Source organism: Symphodus melops (genome assembly GCF_947650265.1).
Source record: "Symphodus melops genome assembly, chromosome: 11".
Classification (NCBI taxonomy): domain Eukaryota; kingdom Metazoa; phylum Chordata; class Actinopteri; order Labriformes; family Labridae; genus Symphodus; species Symphodus melops.
Window position 1 is genome coordinate 14,129,691 of NC_136701.1, and position 24,033 is coordinate 14,153,723.

At 38.3% G+C, this 24,033-nt stretch overlaps 1 protein-coding gene across 2 annotated transcripts; it reads right to left on the bottom strand.

The window, feature by feature from the left end:
• Window positions 1-11,358: 11,358 nt before the first annotated feature.
• On the bottom strand, window positions 11,359-19,395 carry adrb2b (adrenoceptor beta 2, surface b). Of its 2 annotated transcripts, none has more exons than XM_079356061.1 (4): window positions 19,163-19,395; window positions 16,181-16,286; window positions 15,751-16,042; window positions 11,359-15,153 (listed from the first exon to the last, which is right to left on the bottom strand). In XM_079356061.1, the coding sequence occupies exons 2-4, from the start codon at window positions 16,209-16,211 to the stop codon at window positions 14,151-14,153; spliced, it is 1,326 nt and encodes a 441-aa protein (XP_079212187.1). In that variant the 5' UTR covers window positions 16,212-16,286; window positions 19,163-19,395; the 3' UTR covers window positions 11,359-14,150. The 2 variants fall into 2 exon arrangements, with proteins under 2 accessions (XP_079212187.1, XP_079212186.1); XM_079356060.1 differs by having other exon boundaries at window positions 16,181-16,310.
• Between the last annotated feature and the right edge of the window lie 4,638 nt (window positions 19,396-24,033).

Below are 24,033 nucleotides of genomic sequence, written 5' to 3' on the forward strand. Positions count from 1 at the left end.
AGCTTTGGCAATAGGTCTCGGTCTCTATAACCTGTTTTATATTGTCAATAGAAGGTTGAGTAATTAAGAAAAATGCTCTGTTTAAAATATCCTACAGAGGAGTGACGTCTACTGGGAAAACTCAGGGGGGGTCTCATTGCATTTAAAGAGACATACACACCAAAACAGAGCGTTCTGAGAGAGCTTGTTTCTACAGGGTCAGAAACCTCCTCAGGTGCTTGATTCATGTTATATTTGGACCAAAGAACAGCATAGATGTTTCATTTAGAACAAATGGTGAAAAAACGGTTTTATATTATGTTCCCTTTAACTTTGGTTAGGGAGCAGGACCAGGCCTAAACTTCACTCACTTGACAAGCCTGTTCTTACCATTTTTACCCCCCTTTAAATTCTGTTTTAGCTCCAATCCCTGACCCTCCCACCCCCTTCTTCCACTCTCAGCCATTCCCCCTTCCTCCTCATGTCTTCTTATTCAACTTGGTTTTTGCATCGTCCATGTTTCTCTCTTACTTTACGGCTTGGACCGCTATCAGTTCGGGTAGAATAACACACTTGACAGAACCCTCACTCTGAATCTCCCTCTGCCTGATCTTCTGTTCAACCTCCCAGACCAGCCTTAAAAGACATATTTAGGCTATACACCCCTCACCTCAACATACGTCCTGTATGAATCCACATTAAATATTGAAATGCATATTGTTATAGCTTGGTCTACGCTACCTTAAATATAACTAAATATCACAGAGATGTAATGGTAGGACCAATAGTAACAGGGTTGAGAAGGGATCACTGTAAAATGGCAGAGCCTGCAGGGCAGAACATTGTGTGTTTAGGGTTGCACTGTTGATTAGTTGACTTGACAGCAGTGTGATGATGCTTTATGCCTGATGTCTGAAACCCACAATAACAAAATGTAAAATCACACACTGGATCACCAAACTACAAAAGGTTTCTGGGCATCTTGGACTGGCTCTAAAACTACATTAACATTCGAAGGATATCATAGTGTCCTTTTTATTTTCATGCACTCCATAATTGTTGAGTGTATTGCCTCCTCTTCTCCAGCAGTGAAGTTGACCATTAGAAAAGTCCAGAAAAAGTCACAGATTAAAAAAAAACAGCCCTTCAAACACCAAAAAAGAGAATTGTACCTATTGTGCAAATTAATCTCAGTTTTTTTTTGGTTTTGTTTTTGGGTTTTTTTTCACTTAAAATGTTACTATCAATAGTTTAACTTTTTACACCCACAGAGGGAAAACGCTTACCTCCATTTGGTTCTGAATGAGCACAAACATTATTTGCATTATTCTGATGTTATCTATGAAACATCCTTGTAAATCCAACAACAACATTCTCCCTGTCAGAGCAGGTGTATTGCTCTCTTTCTGCAGCTGAGTGTTGCAACATTACACCACATGAACACGCTCCTGCCTGGTCACTATCTTTAGGACTGTCCTAAAGAGACTTGATTGTAATATGACACACTGGCTCTGACACACACATACTCAAACACAGCCACTTGTGTGTTCATGTAGACACACACAGACATACACAAACACACTAGGCGCAGCGGGATAGGGGATAGTTTTACAACAAAGCTGTCTGGAATTACAAGTATTTGTCATTGCTGGGAAGTCCAAGCAGACATGTTTATGGAGGAGAGAGCTAGCTTCAAAACACATTTCTGATTGTCCCAATGACGTAATGACATGTAAGGAGTCTGATAAAACACTTGATATGTTGGTGCGTATTTTGTGATCAAGGTCACAGCTGGAAATTCCTCAGAATCCTGTCAGCATGACAAAAATGTAAAAAAAATTAAGCATCCTCTTTAATATCAGGAGGTTTTCGATTGCTTTGTGTCTGAGGATTGGAATATGGATGTTATTCAAGGGTCCAAGGAAATACTTAAAAAGGGATAAATGAGAAATTTCACAGACTCCTTAAAACCAGTGTGATTTAAAATTCACTCTTTAAAATTAAAAACTGACAGACAGGACAAAAAAAGAAAATACACAACATGATGAAATGGCTCAAGCAGAAATGACTTTTTTTGCTCCATCGTTGCTAGGCGCCACAATGAGCTGTGGGCTATAATATAACACGGGAAGAATACGTTTTGAACTAAACAGACAATGAAAGTCTGTCGTTTTTTTTTTCGAGAACTTTAGTGACCTCTAGTGACAGATTTTAACCTTCATCAGAAGTCATCTTTTAATTTAAAGGACATTTTTGTGTGATATTCTCCAATACTTGTATAGTTTGAATGGCAGAACAGATCATGCACAGTATCTTAAAATGTTATGATAGGAAAAGACATTTGTGTTATACCAGGAAGGTGCTGATATTTTGTCACAGATATTTCGTGTGCGTGCGTGCGTGCGTGTGTGTGTGTGTGTGTGTGTGCGTGCGTGCATAAGTCAAACAACATCAGATTGCATGGCCAGTTTTTCATTGATATGAAGAAGGATATGAACTTTTTATTATTATTAAAAATGTGTATTTTTGTGATTCATCTTATACAAGTTTGAACTTTATTTTTTATTAATATCAACACAAACATTAATGCAAAGTTAGGTCGCCTGCTTGTACATCATTCAGTCAGTAGATGGGGCATGAGAGCTTAAACTGCAGTCTGAGATACCCTGCAAAGACTGTTTATGTGTTTGCGTGTGTGTGTGTGTGTGCGCGCAGGGGTGCTGCTTGTCAACAGGCCAGGCCGGCAACAGCTTAGGGCCCCAGAACAGTAGGGGGGGGCCTTAGAGGGCTGACAAACTTTGGATCAAAGCAGCAACCCAGAATGTACACATTTTACCATGACAGTAGAAAACCTCCCTCAGGGGGCCCCATCTGACAACATTCACTCTTATTGCCCTGGTGAGTGCCGTTGCAAGAGGCCCCAGAATAACCTTTGCTTAGGGTCACAAAAGAACCTAATCACCCCTGTGTGTGTGTGTGCAGTTTTCTTTTTAAATATTGGTAACCACATACTACAACAAAAAAAATACAAGTTGCGCACTGGTTTTTCACTGCAGCATCTGTGGTACTCATCCTCAGCCGTCCATTTTCTCCGAAGGACACTTCCCTTTTCAGTTCTTAAAACATTACAAGAAAGGAGAGAAACATGCATAGCAGCCTTTATTTGACTTGTTGACTTTATTTATTGGCATTTTCTCTCTAGTCTCTTTTCTGTTTCTCTCTCCAGCCTCTCTGTCTTCTCCTTTCCATCTTCCTTAACAGCCATTCTTCTTATATCTCTTTCATCTGTCACACACAGAACAGCTGACACAGCGGTTAATAGGCTTATCATTGATTTATTTCTAACTGCCTCTCTCTGGCGCAATGTCTACAGCCTCACATCTGTCCTATTGTGTCTCTGATGCAGTGGTTCTAATTGTCCATCCATTTGAAGATGCTGCCCCATCTGTGTTGAAGATGGGGTTTCAAGTGGAGTCATTGATTTGCTTAACCCCCCCCCCCCATTTCTGATGGAGATGTGAACTATCAAGTTTAGGTTGTTCAAAACTGTTGATTAGAATGTGGATAATTATTTTCAGACCTGGGACATATAGTTAAACATACAGCACTTTTACAATGATTCTGATGTATATTTTTTCAATATTTTTGTTTTTTTCAGTATTTACCTCTTAAATAGCTTAATTGCTAAAAGTGACAAACTAGTGAATAAGGTAGACATAGGAATTTAAACATCAATGAATGTGTTATTCATCTTTAAAAGTCTGTATCTAGATAACATTGATCCTATTTTGCTTTTCTTGGAAAACCCAGACAGAGGTGAGAGGAAAAATGGCAGATATGAAAATGGTTAATTTCCAAATCTGGATCATTCTTATCCTGATAAAATGAACAACATGGCCGTGAAATCAGCCCAAAAGGAAGACCAAACCTGCATCAGTTGATGAATCTATGGACGGACTATTTATGGAGATTGTAAGTTATTCACTGACACATCCTGTTAGATTGCAACCCAACTGTAACAAATCTGTAAGGACAAACTGAAGAATCCAAGATAAGATGGATAGATAAAACATGCAGTACCTTTGCTACAACAAAGTTTCTACATGAACTCACACAGTTGCTCAGTATTTACTGGAGATGAATGTATATCATTTTGTGACGTTTAATAAATGTTTCTTTGTGTGGAATGTAAACTTGAATCCACTTGGAGCTAAGGTTGCTGCACCCGAGGAAGGGTTTATATATTGTATATGAAATGTGATATAATAGATTAATACTTTATGGGACACCTTCTGTACGTATTGTCAGAACTAATATCAACAAGGATTGCAGCCATGACAAGTAAAAAACAAAAGCCCAGTTGGGAGAACCTTGGTATTAATACAACAACACAACCATGGTAAAGACAATCTCCACTATAACTTCAATGAGATGGTGTGTGTGTGAGAGAGAGAAAGAGAAATAGTTTAGAGATGGTAGAGATGACCTCCTCTGACTAATTTTGGTCATGACTGCAGCCGTACTCAAGCATTGGTATATCTTATCATTCCAGACAGTGTCTTGCTCTCTCTTGTCTTGTGTGTGTTGAAAAAGCAAAGGTCATACACAGCCCTCTGTGTAATGCTCAGTGACACAGAGATTTGTTGTCTGCATTTCCAAACAAAACATTTACACACTAAACCTGCCCTGACCCCTGAACCAAACTATCTAGTTAAAAAAAAGATATCTTTTATTTGAGAAATTAGGTAATAAAGAATCAGTTATAGGTCGAAATGTAACCAAATCAGCTAAGCTAATATAAGTTAAAGAAAACAAAAAAAAGCCTGAATTTGCTGGTTACCCTCATTAAAAGGAACAATTATATATCTGTATTTAATTGTGTGTTTTGATATTTATATTAGCAATATGCTAAAACCAAAATTAGTTCCAGGCAATACAAGATACAAATCACTTGAATTCCTTCACTATTCATGCAAAGTTTCCATGACACAACAAAGCTTCTGTTTAAAGGAGGAATTTCATGGAATAAGTAAACAGATCTTAGAAAATTGACATTGGTATAAATAACAGTATTGTTAATTTTAAGACTTCCTGAGTGCTCCAGGCTGGTTCTGCTTGACTAACTATTAAAGTGTACCCAATATTCCAAGTGTCAATAAATAAAATAAAAGAAACACATCTGGTTTATTATGACACAATGTACAAATAGTTTATTCCAAATCAGATTCTTCTTTTTTAAGTTTAAAATACTTTTGAAACAAAAAGCCAAATGATCAGAACAAATATCTTTTCATTGTCATTTTCATTATTCTGTCCACTGACAGTTCCGACATTTTTCAAGGTGACATAGCTAATTGAACCTGATATGTTTTAATGTGTATCTCGAGGTTTTTTCTGCATATATTTCAAATGAAAGTGCAGGATATTTGATAGGATTTGAAGTTCATTTTTGAATAGTGTACAATAAAAACAGATCTGTAACATGTTGACAGCAGTTATTTCCATGTGTATAAAAAAAGTCTTTCATGAAAAGTGAGTTGTCACCTTGCATTTACCTTCCTTGAGTACAACATCACAGCATTCATGCTTACTTGTTTGTTCTCTGTCTCCCCAAGTGTCTGTATGTACAAGTGTTGCAGTCTGGCCGTGGAAAAATCCAACAGGCTTTGGCAGAGCTTAAAGGGCAATACAATCATAATGAAATAAATCAGCAGTCTCCACCGGAGAATTGAGCTTTTTTACTACATGGCATCTAAGTATCTTGTCTGTGCAGGTGTAAATCTTGTCCTTTTAAATCCCAACTAATAAAACTTTCTATTCATATCCCTGGTTCATATTTTCCCTCAAAACAAGATTAGCTTCATAATACACATAGATGTTAACAAAGTGATCCTGAGACACGTTCCTGAAATAAACCTAAATAACAAAGTCACAATATATTTGAGTATTGGAGCTTTGTCCTGATGCGTCCTGTCATATTAGGATAATAAAGGAACACAAAAAGGCAACAAGAGTTACAACAGCCTCAGACAGCCAGCGTGAATTTAAGTGTCTGAGCCTGTCTTGTCTGTGTCAGTTTGGCGCACTGCCTGCCTGGATAAGATGGTGTCTAAGTGATGATCTAATCCTAATCTAATTTGATCTAATCAGGTCTGATGTAATGAAACCTGATGTTTTTAATGTGCAGTGATTGGATTTCTAAGGTTGGCAAAGGGATCTCCAAGTGTTTGTTTCACAAGAATATTATACAATTCCCCATATTGTAGAGTGATCATACAGTTTTTCTCTCACTGGGTTACACATGTAGATAGAAATTATGACAATGACATCAGGGAACTACTGACTGTGATCTCCTTCTTGCCCACACAACCTGTCTTGGAATGGATGGTCCATAAAAAACCTGTTCCCTGCAGTAGGCTTGCTGGTTGAACTCAGACATGGCTCTGATAAATTTTATATGCATTCTTGGTAACACTTTATACTTTTTAACAACAGTTTTCTATCAAGTAATACAGGAACATTTCTGTGTCATTTGGCCAATCAGACTCAAGTATTTATCACAGCTGTGCAAAAAAATTAAAGACAGAATATAGTTAAAGTTACACTCTCAATGAAGTTCATGATTTGGTTGAAGGTTAGATCTCTGTTGGATGGTTAACGCACAAGGCCAACAGTCCTTGCCAAAAGGATGCAGGCTGACAGCAGGCCAATCAGGAGTATTTAATGTCCTGTGCTTCCCTGGAAACATACCAAAGACACATGCACATGCACATACACACACACGCACGCACACACACACACACACACACACACACACACACACACACACACACACACACACACACACACACACACACACACACACACACACACACACACGCACTCACACACACACACACACACACACACACACACACACACGGTGCGTGCAACAGCAGCAAAAAGTGTGTTAAACAAACAAGCTCAACATGGAAATGAATATTTAAACACAGAAAATGTTTGGACACACAAAGAAACACATATAGAGTATATGAATGGACTGAGAGACACAAATGCAGACAGTTTCCAAGGCTGCACAGTCTGCTGTCATACCATATGTTTCAATGTTGGCAGCACCGCAAGTTTCAGTGGGTGAGTTACAAATCTATTAAAGGCTCTGCTCACACTTAGGGGATTATATGTATTGTTTGAACACGAAAGTCTCTCCCAAGTTTTTAAATGATATAAATATAAAGCACCTCAGATCAAAAGTGGTCATAAGGTTTATTAGCTGGTAAACCTGCTTGTGAGCTTCTTCATGCCTCAGTGACATGGATCTGTCAAGTTTTTCTACAGTATACAAAGTTTGGAGGAGGTTTAACACCCTGAGTTGACGCATGTTTGACTTTCACCTCCCAGAATACCAACAGGGCCCTAAGGACCATCTGCAGATGTTTGATGTTTGACATTGGAGTTTGTGAAAGACTCCTCTGGATTTCATCATGACATCCAAACAGTGCGAAGGATCTGCAGGTTCTGCAAATGCATTCATCAAAGACTGTATATCCTCAGTTCACTCATACTCACCTCCCACAAATGCATTGCATCTCTTCAGGCTAGGGGGGAGACATTGAGGGCGCCTGTGGCGTTTGGCTGCTTGCTCATAGGGATGACTAAATGAAATAAGTGGGGAAAAAGGGAGCAGAGAAGAGTACCTGGCAAGTACGCTGTACAATAGAAAAACAATAGTTTTGCTGGCAACGCTTCTGCATATTTGTGTGTTCGGTCCCATAGACAGTACACGAGTAGGGGATTTAAGACACAGCTCTCCTGTTTCTCACATTGGTTGTATCTACCCCTGCTTTGAGTTTGAATATTATTGTGTTATTAATGGCTCTGCCCTTTTTGTTTTCCTGTTTGTTGATCCTTGCTTATTTGTTGCATTTGGATGTGTTCCTACCTGCTCACATCCCATGGATTTCATTTCATAATTCTAGACTTGTTTGTGCCAAACACATTTTTAATGTTCATCTTGCACCTTTTTCTTTTCATTAAGGTGACAATTTCATCCCATTACCAGAGATCATTTGTTACATTCTTTATGTGTTTTATTTCTATGGAGTTTTCATTGGCAGACACTGTTTAAAAAAAGTTAGAGATGTGACAGAGGCAGAACTGCCGAAAATATCTGAACTTCATCGTTAGTATTTTTTTGAATTATGGTTGTTATTAATGTGCTATCATCTTTTACTAGAATTGAAACCCCATTTCCATAGAAAAGACCTGATTCAGTTATCAAAGTTGTGATTCCAAACCAGATCAAGGGTCTCATTTACAGTCATTCACATGGCCAGTACATTTGGGAATGACGAATGAGCACGTCAGACAGGCCTTATTTATAGGTCGAGAACTGACCACTGTGAATGTGAGTCATGTTGTGATGAGATAGTATTGCTGCTTTTGCCTATCTTTTTTTTTCAGAAGCAAAACAACACTTCATGACTTCAAGTCCAGAAATAACAAATATTTTCCCTGTGTGTACCATTTAACAAACCGTCACTTACCGTCATGAGCCTTGCAGCAGCATGCAGCTGTAACAAGTGAGGGATTATTATGTGTGTCATCATGTGCTACATTATGTCCTTGAAAGTGTCCTTTTTTTGTCCTTTGTCCTTTTTGATATACCTGATGTCATATGCCGATGCTTAAATCAGGATGGGAAAGGCTAATTTGTTCTTGAAAAAAAGACATGTGATTAAAAGTATTATATATTTAACGCATGCTACATAACTGTCAAATAGCTTTACCACTAAATGTGTCTCGTAAAGCGAAACAACGCCTTTTCTCTGAGCAGAGTTTGAAGTTCTTTATTCATCTTTGTTTGATGCTTTGTGAGTGTTTGTCTTTGTGTGTATCTGCGCTTGCATTTTATTGACTTTTCCTTCACTCTCGATTCACTTTATTACCTCAGTTCAGGAGGTACTGTCTCGTCGACTGACTCTCAGATACCTCCACCCGCACACCCAGGGACAGGCAAACATTAGGTAATGTCCCTGTGCTAACAGAAGTCCACTGTAGAGGAGCAGTCGCCCTGGTCATGCGTATGCTGCAGAGGTGAATATAAACAATTATTCATAAATCCTTCAAAAGGAGAAAAGCTGGCGTAGAAATATGCATATACCCATACGAGCTGTCTTCATGACTTTCTCTTAGCCCCATCTTCTGTAACTTCACTTTGTGGCTGAAAAATGTAAAACTGACAGTGAAGCTGAAGAAAAATGTGCACGTACGTAGTCGTGCATGTATTGCAACTGTGTAGAGTGACATAGAACAAGGACTTCAGTATTTCGCTGCCCTTGGTGCAACTTTTTCTTTGCAAAACCATTTTTGAAGAGCCATATGAGCTTGAGCCTAACAGACAGGTAAACACAATAACAGCATCTGTCTGTTCTCACCGTCTTTCTTGCTATTTGGCAGGAGCTGTTGGGTCAGAAAAAGTTCATGCAGCAACCCAAGCTCACCATCTATAAACTGTCTGAGATCATAATATACACATGGCACATCTCTCTCTGTAACCCGGACAAACACACATTCCAAACATTGTGTCTCTGTGCATGGATATACAATACATGAATATAATGCATATTGTGTGTGCGTGTGTGTCTGTGTGTGTGTGTGTGTTTATTTAGAGGGCATACCTACTAGAAAGTTTTGAAGTCACAGCCCAGAATGTCTGCATGCGATCTGTATGGATTAAACTGTCAACAGGAGTGTGTCTGCAAATGCTTTAGTCTTTGAATGTCTGTGATCACACAGGATGTACCTGTCCATCTGTTCTACATTGCCAGTTAACACCTCGCAACAGGATAAGATAAAAACACACCCAGAAGTTTGCTGGCCACTTCCTGACTTTGAGGCAATCTTCTTACAATAAGTTTAATAGTTGATAGCAAAACACTACCAAGCTTAATGGGACTAAGTGATCATCATCAGAGGGTTTTTTAAAAAATGATCTTTCTGCTTTTATTGTTATAAAGCACTTTGTGATCTTTATCTGTGAAAGGTGCTTTATAAATAAATGTTACTTACTTACTTACAAGCATGGATTAACTGTTTTAGAAGAAAAGAGTTTATAGTTAATTATCCTGTACTAATGAATACAATGATTTTAGAGGGGGAAAAATCTGACATTTGTATGGCAAATTAAGTGAGTATGTATTGGTGTTGATATAAATGTATGATGAATGTCTACAAATAGTCATTAAAACTTCTTGGTGCTGAGTCAAAAATTGACACAATATAGACTACTTGCAAACACTAACTGAACAGGTGAATCACAGGTGAAAATAAAAGATAGCTGTGGATTTAACACATAAACAAATACAGCTGACATAGACACAGTTTAAAGTACATTTTACTTTAATAAGGATATGAACTTTACTTGAAACTTGTTCCATAAAAACAGATCACATTCACAAATACACACACACACACACACACACACACACACACACACACACACACACACACAAATACACACACACATGCACACACACACATACACACACATGCACACACACACACAGAACCACATAACAAACACCCTATGTTTTCACATCCCACTCAAAAGCTGTGTGTATTAAGGCAGTGTAGCTGGTTGTATTTCCTCTGCAGCAGCTGATTATGTAGCTACTGTGATAGCCTGCACCTGTCACTGTGCGTCATGCCTCACACACACACACTCACACACACACCTACACACACACACACCTACACACACACACACACACACACACACACACACACACACACACACACACCTACACACACACACACCCACACACACACACACACGTTTACACTTCACCTTTAACACTAACAGGCAGGGATGTTTTTTAAGAATAGCATGCATGATTGAATTAGCACAAAAAGCCTCTGTCTGATGAGTTTGGCTCCGAAAATTAAAGAGAAGAGTCAAATATCCTGCACTCATCCTGCTCTCAAAGAGCCCTTTGATGCATTTAATTACTCACTGCTTCTCTGTTAAGATTTTTTTTTCATCATCATTGCTCCTCTTGGTCAACAGCACACAGTTCTCTCTGTCAGGTCATTCTGCCTGACTGGCACCTTGACAAATCACTGTTTCCAAAATGAATTGCAGCAGAACATTCAGCACTGAATTGGCAGACTATTTTTTCCATTTAGTCCAATGTCACAAAAGCTCACATGATAGAAGCTGATTATAACCTTAGAAAAACAAACTTGTGTCTTTCTTTCACAAACACACAAACTGTGACAAACATGCATGCATGCATGCATGTACACACAAGCGCGCAAACACACACACACATGCACACACACACACACACGCACAAACACAGACAACAGTTCAAAAGACAATTAAACTTCACACATTGTCCTTTTACTAAAATATGTCACATCATGTTAAAATAAATATTTACACAGCTGAGATGACGTTCATGTGGCAAATGGAGGTAGAAAGTAGAAATACTTAGTCTGCTGTGAAGCTTTCAAACAAAATTCAGATCAAGATATTTGATGGCTTTTCAGTGCTGCGTTCTTTCAAGCTCCAACATGTATAACATAATAAAAAATGTACAATAAAACAGCCTGGAGCACTTGTTCTCTTGTAAATCAGAACAAATTATCGAAATTTAAAATAAAATATACAGTAAAAGTATACAGCATTACCCCACCTCGATAAATACATTTAAATAAGTTACAAATGTGACGTGGCACTTTACAAGCTATACATTGAACACAAAGCAAATAATCACAGCACAACATACAATCAGATACACAGAGCAATTCAATGTAAATGGATTTTAGATTACTGTACTTGGGCTAATTAAACACATCAGTCATTGTTAAAAGAAACACACAACGATACGTAAATTAACCATTTGCCTAAGAATAGCTGATATCTCTCGATGTGTGACAGACCGGGTTATTGAAACATATCCCTTTCCAGGAAATTAATCTCCACAGCTCTGTCTGATAGGGTATGCCTCTCTTGTTTTTATGCAGACCCTTTTTTTCTATTTCATATTTTTTGGGGAAAGAGAGAAGAAAAAGTAGTCACGAGTATTGTCTTTATCTGATGCACAAATATAAAGCAGTAAATGTTTTGGACGAACGATGAGGTTTATCAGAGTGGAATTCAAAACAGTCTTTCTGTTTTTATGGCGCGGTTATTATAAAAAAGAGCCTGAAATGAGACCCTTTAGTTCCAAGTAAGACTATCAGTAACAGGGAAACAAAATGATCAATCCCTTTCATACATGGCTGTGTGTTCTGGCGTACACATTTGTTGCTGGCAGACACGTTCACATAACATTAAATACGTGGTGCGATGATCCTGCTCGTTCAATCTGTCCTGATGGTTTATATAGAAAATAATAACACAGCTTGGTCTGATAAATTTCATATGGTACAGTGTGTTTTGGACCTCAGAGGCTTCAGTCATTTTTCAGCATTGACTGAAGCCTCTGAGCCTCTGATTTTGTGCTGATTCAGAAAATCCATTTATCTTGTGTATACCACACACATTATTTCAGACATCAACCTAAAAGGTCTTCTAAAAACTTGGAGAAGCAATAACTAAAAGTGCAAACATGCCTTCTCTTTCAAAGTTTCCATCCCTTCATTTCAGTAACAGATTATCCTTAAACAGTTAATCATAACTAATTAATCAACTTATTTTCATCCATTAACTTCAAGAGTCAGTTAAGAGAAGCTATAGTTGTAGCTTCATTAGGTCATTTTATTGGACTATTATCTTTTCCAAGCCCATAAGCACCAGAGAACAATCGAGTTATTGATGGTAGTTTGTAGGTTTATACAGCAGGCTTTTCGCTTGTAATTATTTGACCTTCTTCCGATTGGCCTTTCACATCACAAAACAATCAACAAACTGGTCATCAAATAGCAACTAGTTTTCCTTCCATCCACAAACTTTTACATGTGTAACTCCTTCAGCTGACACAACACAAACTGTGTCTTTTTTTCTGTCCAAAATTGTGAGGTTCTTGCCCTAGCACTCGCCATGTTGATACCTTCATCTTGTAATCCTCTCAACTTTCTTCAACGCATTTATGCTTCCATCTTGCACAACAAAGCCTGGAATGGGAACTGTGGAGCATGTGCAGAACATCTAGGCTAGTTTGGGTCACAGAGAGGTGAATACATGAGAAAATCTATGACCAACGTAATTACTCAGACTCTATGGAGTCTGTGAATGCATCCATGTTACTGTTTTACACTGATGTCTTTAAAAGCAGGATCAGATACAGGACAGCTGTTATGGTCACCTGCCTGTTCAGCTGAAATCGCAGATAACTTGTTTGGTGCAGACTGCTGTGAAACTCATCCATCTCACCAAACACTCCATGAGCAGTCTGACGTAAGACAGGCACAGAAAGGAGTGTCTGACCCAATCCACATTCTTCACGCTGAGTTATAGCTTTTACCCTCTGGTAGAAGATACAAGGTCCCTCACATCAGGCTGAACCACCATAAACATTCATTTGTGTCCATTGATTTTCAGAATAACAATAATGAATAATGTACCAAGGGGCCATGCAATATGTCACTACTGTAGGAAGGTGATTTCTGTTTATGTGGCATTGTGTTATGTATAATCTCTATTTGAATATGTTTTCATTTTCTTGTAACTGGAGACTGTTTGGAGACAATAAAGTGTAGCAGATCTTATTTTATTATCGAGTTCAATTGGTTTGATCTCGAGGAATCTGACTTCGTATGATTTCAGTTGGACTAAAATGTCACCTTGTCTTTTTTTGTTTGATCATGATTGATTTTCAGACAGTCTTTTAAAACATGTTTACGTTGCACTGGTAAATTAGTATTGCAATTTAATGCCATCTGCAATTAAATGTTTCATCAGTAAGGCCTTGTTTTAAAACAAATAGCTTTAAACATGGATTTTTTTTGTGTTGCTGCATTTGTGATTTTCACTGTAATTGAAAAAGGATCAGGACTAACCAGGACAGGAAAAAAACGAAAGGAAAGGGAGGATTAGCTACAGATGCTACAGCCTAAAAAACAACCTGAAAGTTGGATCATTTATGACAAAAAGCAGACATTTGGACCATCATGTATTTTCTGTTTACTTCTTGGCATTACACACACAATCTAAAGTCTAACACTGGTCAAGCATTCGAAGCCAGGTTTTCCTGACAGCTCTCATTTGCAGAATTGTTTGCTTGCCAGTTTGTCAGGGAACCAGGAGCTACTTCCAAAACCTGCTCACAGCTCGTAGACAGAGGAGTCACAGTGAGCTTCTTGCTGTCTGAAATGGAGTTCTCCGAACACCCTTTCCACACTGGTCCCTGCTTAACATCCTCCCATCCAACACCATTCAGTGCTGCCTTCCTGTTCGTTCTATCAGGGGGCCTGGAGTAATAGTCTCTCTCCCTGCACCACCTCCATGCCCTCCCCCCTTTTCCCCTCAGACAGAGTATCTCCTGAAAGGCGTGCCTGAAGTCCGGGCTGCTGCAGTAGATGAGTGGGTTGAAGGCTGAGTTGGAGTATCCAAGCCAGTTGAGGAGTCTAAAGAGAAGTCGCATGCCATCCAGCTTGAGGAAGGCCACGAGTATATTGAGTATAAAGAAAGGTAGCCAACACAGCGTAAAGGTTCCCATAATGATCCCCAAAGTTTTGACAGCCTTGTGCTCCTTAAGACAGAACTTAAGTCGCTTTGTGGCAGAGTGTTTTCCTTCCACCTTTCCTTTACCAGTGTCCGTACCTTCTGTTTTCTCCATGGTAAGACTGTCCTCCCCAGCATCCTCTCCCTCCTCCACTCCTGCCCTTAGTTTATTCATTGTCGTCTTATCGTCAACATATTTCAGCTGTGCAGTGTATTGCAAGTTATTTAAGTGCCTCTCCCTCCCTCTAATCTTCTCCAGCTGTTTCTGAGCCTCCTGGAAGACTCGGCTGTACAGAAAGATCATTACCACCAGTGGTAGGTAAAACGACACGATGGAGGAAGACACTGCATACTCTAAATTTGTGTTGAAATCACAGCAGTACACGTCATTTAAACATTGACAAGCTTTCTCATCATTTGACACCCACAGCTTCAGATGGATAGGAAGGAAGGAGATGAGGGAGGCCACGAGCCAAACCCCGAGCACCACCCCGAAGGCCCGACCCCTGAAACAACAGAAGGTAGGAAACAGATGAACAAAAACACAGATAAGTGAGAAACACTGAACACAACTGCCATTAAGTGCTACAAAAAGCTACTTAAAACAACAATTTAGAACATATTATACAGCAGTCTGCTCAGATTAATTCTGATTAGCTGCAGGGTAAATTAATTTCTGATAACTGGAAATTTGAAGTAGCTCTGGTGAAACTGTCAGTTTATAATTTTAAATAAATGGTATGCTGTTGTGTTGGCCTGTATCAAATGAGCAACTATAGCAACAGGAACAGTCAAAACCTCTGTTTATTTGGCAAAGTAAACAACCACGGGTTTCATTCAAAGTTGTATGTTTAATTAAAAAAGGCTTCTTCCCAAACCGGTCATTAACAAATTGCTACAAAACCAATCACTGGTTAATATGTTGTTGTACCTCTGGCCCAATAAAGTGATGATACAACAAGTTTGCACTTCACAGTAGACTGAGAACTTCTGATTCATTAGGTTGGCAGAGAGTCTTGATGTAGAACATGCTGGAAAGTTTGAGAGTATTTGGTGTGGGAGCAGTATGCCCTAATAGCTGGACCAGAATGTCATGGTCATACCTGGTGAGCATGGTTGGGTAACGTAGTGGCGAGGTGATTGCCAGGTAGCGGTCCAGAGCGATCACACACAGGGTTCCAATGCTGGCCGTCACACACAGAACGTCAGTAGCTGTCCAGAACTCACACATGAAGTTTCCAAACTGCCATGCTCCAAGCAGGATGTAGCTGGAGCCAAAGGGAACCACAACCAAACCCATGATGAGGTCAGCAACAGCCAGGGATGCGATGAAGAGGTTGGTGACTGTCTGGAGCCGCTGAAACCTTATGAGGGCTGTGATCACCAGAACATTACCTGGTCAGGAGAAAATATATTTTAATAAAGGAGACTTTAGGAGACATTATGCTGCCTTCATCATTTTTTTTAATCTTATTCATTAAATAATGTAGAAATTATTACCTAATTGAGATGATAATCAATTTTGTAACTCACCAAAAACTATAGCTAGAACCAATGTAGACATTGCAACACCCAATAGCACCAGCTCTGCATCGCTGTACTCCAACGATCTTTCTGGCCGATGGGTGGAGTTGTTTTCCTGTGATTCGTTACAGTTCATGATCTACAGTCAGAAATCAAAGAAAAATAAACAATTTTAATGCATTTGCACAGCCCGGCAATAGCTTAAAGGATTAGGCTAATCAAACAGGACATATTTTTCTATTAAAAACTCTTAACGTGTTGAATATGATCGAATTACATGTGGATAATAAATTGAGACTTTTGATGTCAGAATTATTTTTGCGTAGTGTCATCCAATTGGTCTCAGGGCGATACTTTCATTTGGAGAGTAAAACAGGCAGAGTGCGTCAGCTGTTCCTAAAACCGATCAGCTGTAATCCAATGACGATTTAGCTTTTACATTTAGTGTAAAAACTGCTGAAGGCTATAAAAATAGTCTGATTCTCCCAAGGGCTAGATCTTAGGAAATCAGCTTAGGGCCTAATGATATATATCTGTTTGTGTAATCATGACTCCATCAGGTCCAGCTTTCTGTATGTCTTTTTTTTCACCCACTTTGTTAACACATATAATATTAGCTTTGTTCACCGCATAGATTTTACATTCAAGGGGAGTAATGTCAGCCAATAGAGTGAGTGAAGGCATATTGTGCAAATATGTCCTTGGCTAGACTTAATAACGGTTGTTATGTTCATGCTGTTGGTACAGAGTTTACAATTGGCTTCATGGCTCTTATCTAATCACTCAGTGAAAGCTTGTGCCAAAGCTGGGAGAGCTGAATGCTTGGTCGTTGTTTGAAGTTTAGAAATGTTGTTCGAGCAACAACAACAAATGTGGTATGGTGTTGGTCGAAGAGTACTAGCAGAAACAGTAGCATCAAATGATTGCACCTTGTTGGATAAGTTGGAAATAACAGTAACATGGATTGATCGGCTCACAATGTAAACTTTTTATATTTTCACAATTACTGGCAAAGCAGAAGGCTCTTTCACAGCATAGCAAAATTCGTCATCAGAGATCTGGTTATTCACCTGTTTAATAGTCTGACTACTTTGGCAATCGGTGACCGTACTCTGTTGTTAGCAAAGGTTTAGGTCTGAGAAATAACATACCAGTATGCCAAAGGTTGAAGTGAGCGTTCAGTATTCTTGTTTGTTTGTTTGGTTCGTTCAAAGAGAACAGCTTGTACAGCTCAATTTGTAAAATCCACTTTTGACTCTGTCTGGTAATTTGGTTAACTGGATCTTCTGTGTGCACACACTTAAATTGATATGTAAGTTGGTTTTAGTCCAACACAATCTTAAAACAACACACACACAGTAAATACCAGCTGTAAAAGCAGGCATTGATTCACATGTGTTCACCTAGTTTAACCCTAGTCAGGGAATAAGAAATCAGTAAGGGAATAGTTACAGATATTTGGATGAGTTGATATTGTTTAATGACCATTGGAATCAAATAACGTTACACTGGCATTACATTACAGAACAGTCAAATTAAATGGTCAAGGTCAGTCCTATTTGCAGTCTGAGTGAACATTTAAAATCTCACTTCAACACATTATCATTATAACATACCGTAGAAATGCCAAAGTGTTGGTTGAATGATGGATCTGCCGGTAATTAAATCTCAAAGTCATTACAAAAATCAATATTTTATTACTGATGCTTGTAAAGGTGTTTAATTTGTAACAAACACATTAAGAAAAGCCCATTCTGCTCTTGACAGGTCATAATACAGCAATACAAGGCTTGACCCGCAGACATTGTGTCAGGTTTTATTTACGTTGGTGTCACGCTCTTTGTACTTTCTGCTTTTTTTTTATGCAGCCCAAAGCTCACACCACAATATTTCACTGTGACAACCCTGTAATGGTACATTGTGCCTGTTCACTGCCCCCAATGATCAGATCAATAATCTAAGTTGTAGTCAAGCCTGCGAAAGAGGCTCTGTTCCCTCTGGTTAAACAGTTACACAGTGAATACAAAGAAACCTGACCAGCTCTCTGAAGCCAATAATAAAACAAAAGAGATTTAGTGAGACAGAAAAAAAAAAACAGCGTTCAGACTGAGAAAGCTTAGTGGTCATTACACTGAGCACAAAAACACACTCCAATCCACACAAACTTAAAAGCAGAAAAAGGACACTCACAGAACACCCATGTTTCTGTAATGCTTTGTGGAATAAACGGATTATAGTGGACAGTGAGGAAAGACAGATGTCTTATCACTATCTATCTACTTTGTTGCACTGTCCTACTTGTTTAGTGTTTTTGGTCATTTTTCCTTGTTAAAGACTTTGAGTGTCTAGAAAAGCACTATGTAAGACCAATTTATTATCATTATTCAGTACATATATATATATATATATATATATATATATATATATATATATATATATATATAGAAATACTCACATGTCAACTGAGTCATTAAACATGTAGCTGTACTGATAAAATAACATCAATGTAAAGAGGAAATCTAGTTTGGATTTAATGAATCTGACAAAAGTGTGACACTTATTAAATATCTAATGACAAGGTGTGGTCACACGGTGAGCACTGAGAATAGAGAAAATAGGATCAGCTGAGAATTGTGCTTTTCAAAAATTGTAAGTAGCACACGTGCAGCAGAAGAATTTGCAAAATCCACTCTTATCCTATTATTAAAAAAAATATGTGAGACCACTAGTTTTGTTTTTTCTTTTTACATTGTCAAAGTAAGTTACAAACATTTTAGAATATGAAATTGCCTTGTTCCAAATTTATTACATACCATCAATGTACAATTAACTTTAAGCCATTAATAACTATAAAATGCATGAAGCAGTCACTTAGACACTTCTGTAAATTGGCCCTTGTCTCATCACAATTGGATGTTTTAAAGTGGATTTTTGGAAAGATTTGCATTCAAGAAACAAAAGTACATTTAAGATTGCAGTGAAATGTCCTACCTCCTGGCTCTGACTTCTGCTGTATAATCCAGTGATTAAATAATCCCGACACTTTCACATCCACAGCACAAAAGACCATTATATGTGTTTAGTCAGCAACTTTTTTTAGTTTCTCTTCTCCTTTCGCAGAGTTTTGAACGTCTTGTTTTGTTTTACATGCAAGCACACACACACTCCATGTTGCTCTATTTCCAGCACACGCTCATGTATAGACACTCTAAGTCAGCCCTCAACCACACTTGCCCTTTTGAAGCAGCTGAGCCGGTCACCCTTTTTTATACTCAAGCCTTATGACATCACAGCATAACAGTAGCCAATCAGAGGGCTAGGTTTGGTTTTCAGTGTATATTGCATGTCTGCAGTGCTCTGACAGCTTGACTGCACCCTGTGCCCTCAGGGAAACATTAGTTTCTTAACCTTTAATTTATTCAGGGTGGGCTTTCTCGGCTCTTTTTCCATTTCACTCTTTGGAAGCTGCTGGATAGGGATATTGGCATTTGTTTTTGGTTGCAAATCACTTTTGTTTAAATTTCTGCATTTTAAGCAGTTAAAACCCTAATGATAGCTTTATTCCCCAAGATCTACAGAGAAGTATGCTGAACTACATCTTACTGAGAAACTGTGTTAAAAATGGTTTACAGTAATAATAGAATCAATATGTGACAACATAATAACATGAACTCTTAATTTGCTACAGGAAGCAACGTTGCCCCCCTTCTTACTAATTAATCTAACTTAGATCACAATATTATCATTACGAAGCCTTTTCTCACAGCCATTATGACCTAGTCCTTACCTTAGTCTTTGTTTCCTTCCTAAACACATCGCCGTGCAAACCACAGCATGAACCACTTTTGGTAAAAGCCAAATGTCTCTGAACAAAATGTTCTGTTCCTTTTGACACTGGCAACAATCTGCTTGATCATTACACATACTTATACATTTGCACAACATGTTAACCACAACTGAAAACACCCAGAGAAGAGCAGCATGCCAAAAGTTTACATTACCAGCATCTAAACATCTATTAACAAAGCTTTTATTCATACATTATTATGTATCAACAAAATTAGTTCGGCTATATTTTACAAACTGAGTTGAAATAATGAGCTTTGCTAGGTTGTGTTTTTGTTTGTGGATGACTTTTTTTTTTTTTTTGAACCAATAACACAGGAAACTCTGAAACCACATTGACAGAGTCTCTGGTCTCCTTATCACTCCTCCTGTGATCATCTTTCTTCTTTCATGGCATCTTTTGGGGTAGTTTGTCAAAAGGTTCAGAGAAACATCAATGAGGTCAAAGAGACTGATTAGAGATAAAGCCCTGAGGAACCATTTGAACACAATGTTTCATCTTCACTGCCTAAATCAATTATGTGTTCAGCACCCAGCTGATCTGCAGTCATTATTCTAGTGGGAACAGTCACTCTGCTTCTGCACCAGCAAACTGCTATTCACACTCAGGGTTTCTCGCTTGCAGAGGAAACCATTTCTGCTACAAAGGCGTGCAAAAGTCATGCGATGGTGAGATACTGCATGGTTCATGCCTATCTATGGGGAAAGAAACAGAATTTAGTTAGTATAGAAATATCCTCATATCTGTCTCACCTTCCTCTCCACACCTTTTCCTGTCCTTGTCCTATCCCTTCCTCCCTCTCTCTACATCCTCCTCTCCCTCCCACACCTTCATAAACATCCATTAACTATATTATATCATTGCTAGCTATATTCTTAGGCTTTTCATGTATTGTTTCTCAAACTTGTTTTCAATACTGCAATGTCATCTTTCCACATTGTGGTTCTCGTGATTCTTTTTGCAAACAGCTTTGATACTTGAATAATGTTGACATTTTGAAGATATAGTCGATAAATTCGCAGCACAAAGTACAACTGATGAAAAGTGTAATTTTAACTTCTGCAGAACAATACTTGACAATGTGTCCCCTTTGCTGTCCTATAATAATAAATAATAAAAATTATAAAATGCAATCAATGCTTATAGAAACTATCATAAACAACATTTTTTATAGACTGACAGATTGTTCCTAAGACTGTCTTCATTAAAATAAAGGCCATCAAAGTGTTTTTTTTTTAATCTATCAGGTTTATCAGGTGCTCATATCAGGTGTTTCTGGTAGACCTTTGAATATTACTGTATATTTGGCTTTGGCAGTCATTTACAATCAACTTATTCCTTCTAAGGTAAGATGATGTTGAATGTTAGAGTAAAATACAGCTACAGATTACGCTGGCACTTGAAAAAAAGATAAGATGTTAAAGTGTTGAGGTAGAATAAAAAGAATGAAACATACACTCTGACTCTGACTCTGTCACATGCTGTATTTTCCTTCCTAATCTTCTCTGTTACTGTCGGCTGAATCCAATTTCCACCAAAGCTAAAAAAGCTTTAAGTACTTCAGAAATAACTGGCTTCCTCACTATTTATGAGGTAATTTGTTAAAGTCATTGGATCAATCCAAAACACAGTTATGTTTTGGCAGATTGTGTTGAGATATCACTCATGGAATCGAGTCTTTCATATTCGTATTTTTGAGATGCGTTATACAACTGCAATTCAGACAAGATGTCATTCTGTTACAAAACTGAACAAATTATCTGGAAAGCTACATTTGGGTTGTTTTAAATAGTTGTCATTATTTGTGCAAACATTTCATGCATAGCTGGAACAGTTATTGATCTTCTTATGTGCAGTTAGCAGACTTCCTTACATAAAATAAAACCCAGCTTCAGTTGTTTTTTTGCGCATTGTTTTGCTATCCTAAGAGAGGCCCATTCTTTACAATATATCCTGTGCATAATGTACACCTGGACCAATAAGCGCAGTCTGTACAGTTTCCTGCTGCTGTCCTAACTAGTCTGGATTCTAAGCTCTTATATTTCCTGATTTAGGATCAGCCAATGGCTTCATGGACTGCAGGGTTCTGTTATTAGCAGGATAAGGAGAATAATCTGACTAAGAATCACTGCAGAAGAGAATTTTGTAACAACAATGACTCAATAAGATCCAATTAAATGATAATTTTAAGTGGTATCATGTTTTTAATGTATTTCTTTGAATATTTTTTTTCCAAACTGCATAAGCTGTTAAACGTACTTGAAACATAGTGTGTTATTATTGTTATTTTTAATTTGCTGAACTGAGCCAAAAAAAAGTGGCTTGAAAAATTATTATTGCTGGGGATGGGAATAAGTGCTCTGTGAGTGCCATGACCTTAAATCTAATCCATCCACATATTGTCTTTACCCTCTTTTTCTACAACCTCCTACATGTCACTAAGGACCTCTCTCTCTTTAGTGCTCCCTCTATCCTCCTACACCATATTTATGTACTTACACAGCCCAAGCCCAACATCTGCTCAGCCGAGACAGATATGATGACGGATTAAATAATATAAATATAAAACTATTCAAGGCTTTCAGTACAGTTTTCACTTTAATAGAGCATCGAGGAAATGCTGGGTATCTCGTACTCTTACACATTAAGATCAATAAGTAACTACTCCCACTTTCCCTTCAGGGGAAACACAACACAATCCACAATAAAGCAATCAAATGTGTCCTCCACCACAGCAATTGAGAAGCTGGCCTGACCATCTGGTTGACCTTGCCACTCAGCTGACATGTACAGTATGAAACATTTCACAAGATGACGAGACTTCCCTCTTGAACAGAGACCAGAAGAAATGAGGAAACACAAGGTGTTCGCTCTTCCTAACCCCAAAAGTGACCAGGAACTCTAGCATGTGAAACGCTCAACACTAATTTCCTGTATGGGGAATGCACCACCACCTTACCTGATCCACTTTCATATTATCAGCGTCACAGTCCTCATTCCTAAATAGCAAATCTCCTCAAAGGAACCATTCTTCACATCATATATTTATAAAGAACAAACCATTTGAAACAAAGACGTCAATGTGGGATCTATACTTCCTGCTCTTCAATCAGCTCCTCTACTGATAGATGTCAAAGGCCAAGGACACGAGAGTCTAATTTGGGATTTTCTCAGAAGTCTCACCATGAGAACAGTACAGTGAGGAATCAGAGAGATCCCCACCATTTTCTACACTGGCACTTCTCATTGTGTTGTCACACCACATACAGGAAAAAAACATTTGGCTGTTGTTTCGCACGCTCATCTGGATTTACAGAGAACTCTGATGCTGTCACTACAAGTGAATCATCTTGTCCCAATCCACACCTTCCATGGGCAATGAGGTATGCACCTCCCATTTTTACCGTGTAATGACAAGGTTAGACGATGGAACCAGACAAATTCCAAGAAGTGGAGTCGCTCCAGTATTTATAGTAGATTAAAAAGGTATTACAAGTTCCAACATGAATGAATAATTCCACTTAAGTGGCTCCACTGACAAACCTTTTGATTAAAAGGACAATATTTGTGTGGTCTCCCCGAATGTCAGGATGTTTTTTGTTTCTGTAAATACCCTGTTTTGTGCTTGCAGCGCTAAACTTTGAAAAACTCTTTAAAAATGCAGGTGGATTGAAGTGGAGTTGGTGCAAGAGCTGAAAGGAAGGGGGCCATTGATCATCCAGTCTGCTTCTTTTTCCGGAAGTTCAAGCATCACCAGTTAAATTATTCAGTCATGGAGAAGGAGACATTGGCACTTTTGGGCTCCATACAGTGCTTTGAAGTGTACTGACTGACTTTTCTGTTCTTTCTGTTGTTTTTACAGAAAGCAACATATTCTCCTATTTCGCATTTTGGGTGTGACGGGCAATCAAACTATAGGTATGACCAAGACATACTGGATGAGGGGTTTTTAAAAACCATTGGATTAAACTCATTGTGAAAATGTAACATAACATTTTAAGCATCGGGGACGTTT

Excerpts from the sequence above, each read along its gene's own strand:
- adrb2b (XM_079356060.1), bottom strand. The coding sequence starts at position 16,307 with ATGAACTGTAACGAATCACAGGAAAACAACTCCACCCATCGGCCAGAA. Across the intron at positions 16,043-16,180 it reads GGTTCTAGCTATAGTTTTTG|GTAATGTTCTGGTGATCACA; the intron begins GTGAGTTACAAA and ends TCTCCTGACCAG. Across the intron at positions 15,154-15,750 it reads TACCCAACCATGCTCACCAG|GGGTCGGGCCTTCGGGGTGG; the intron begins GTATGACCATGA and ends CTGTTGTTTCAG.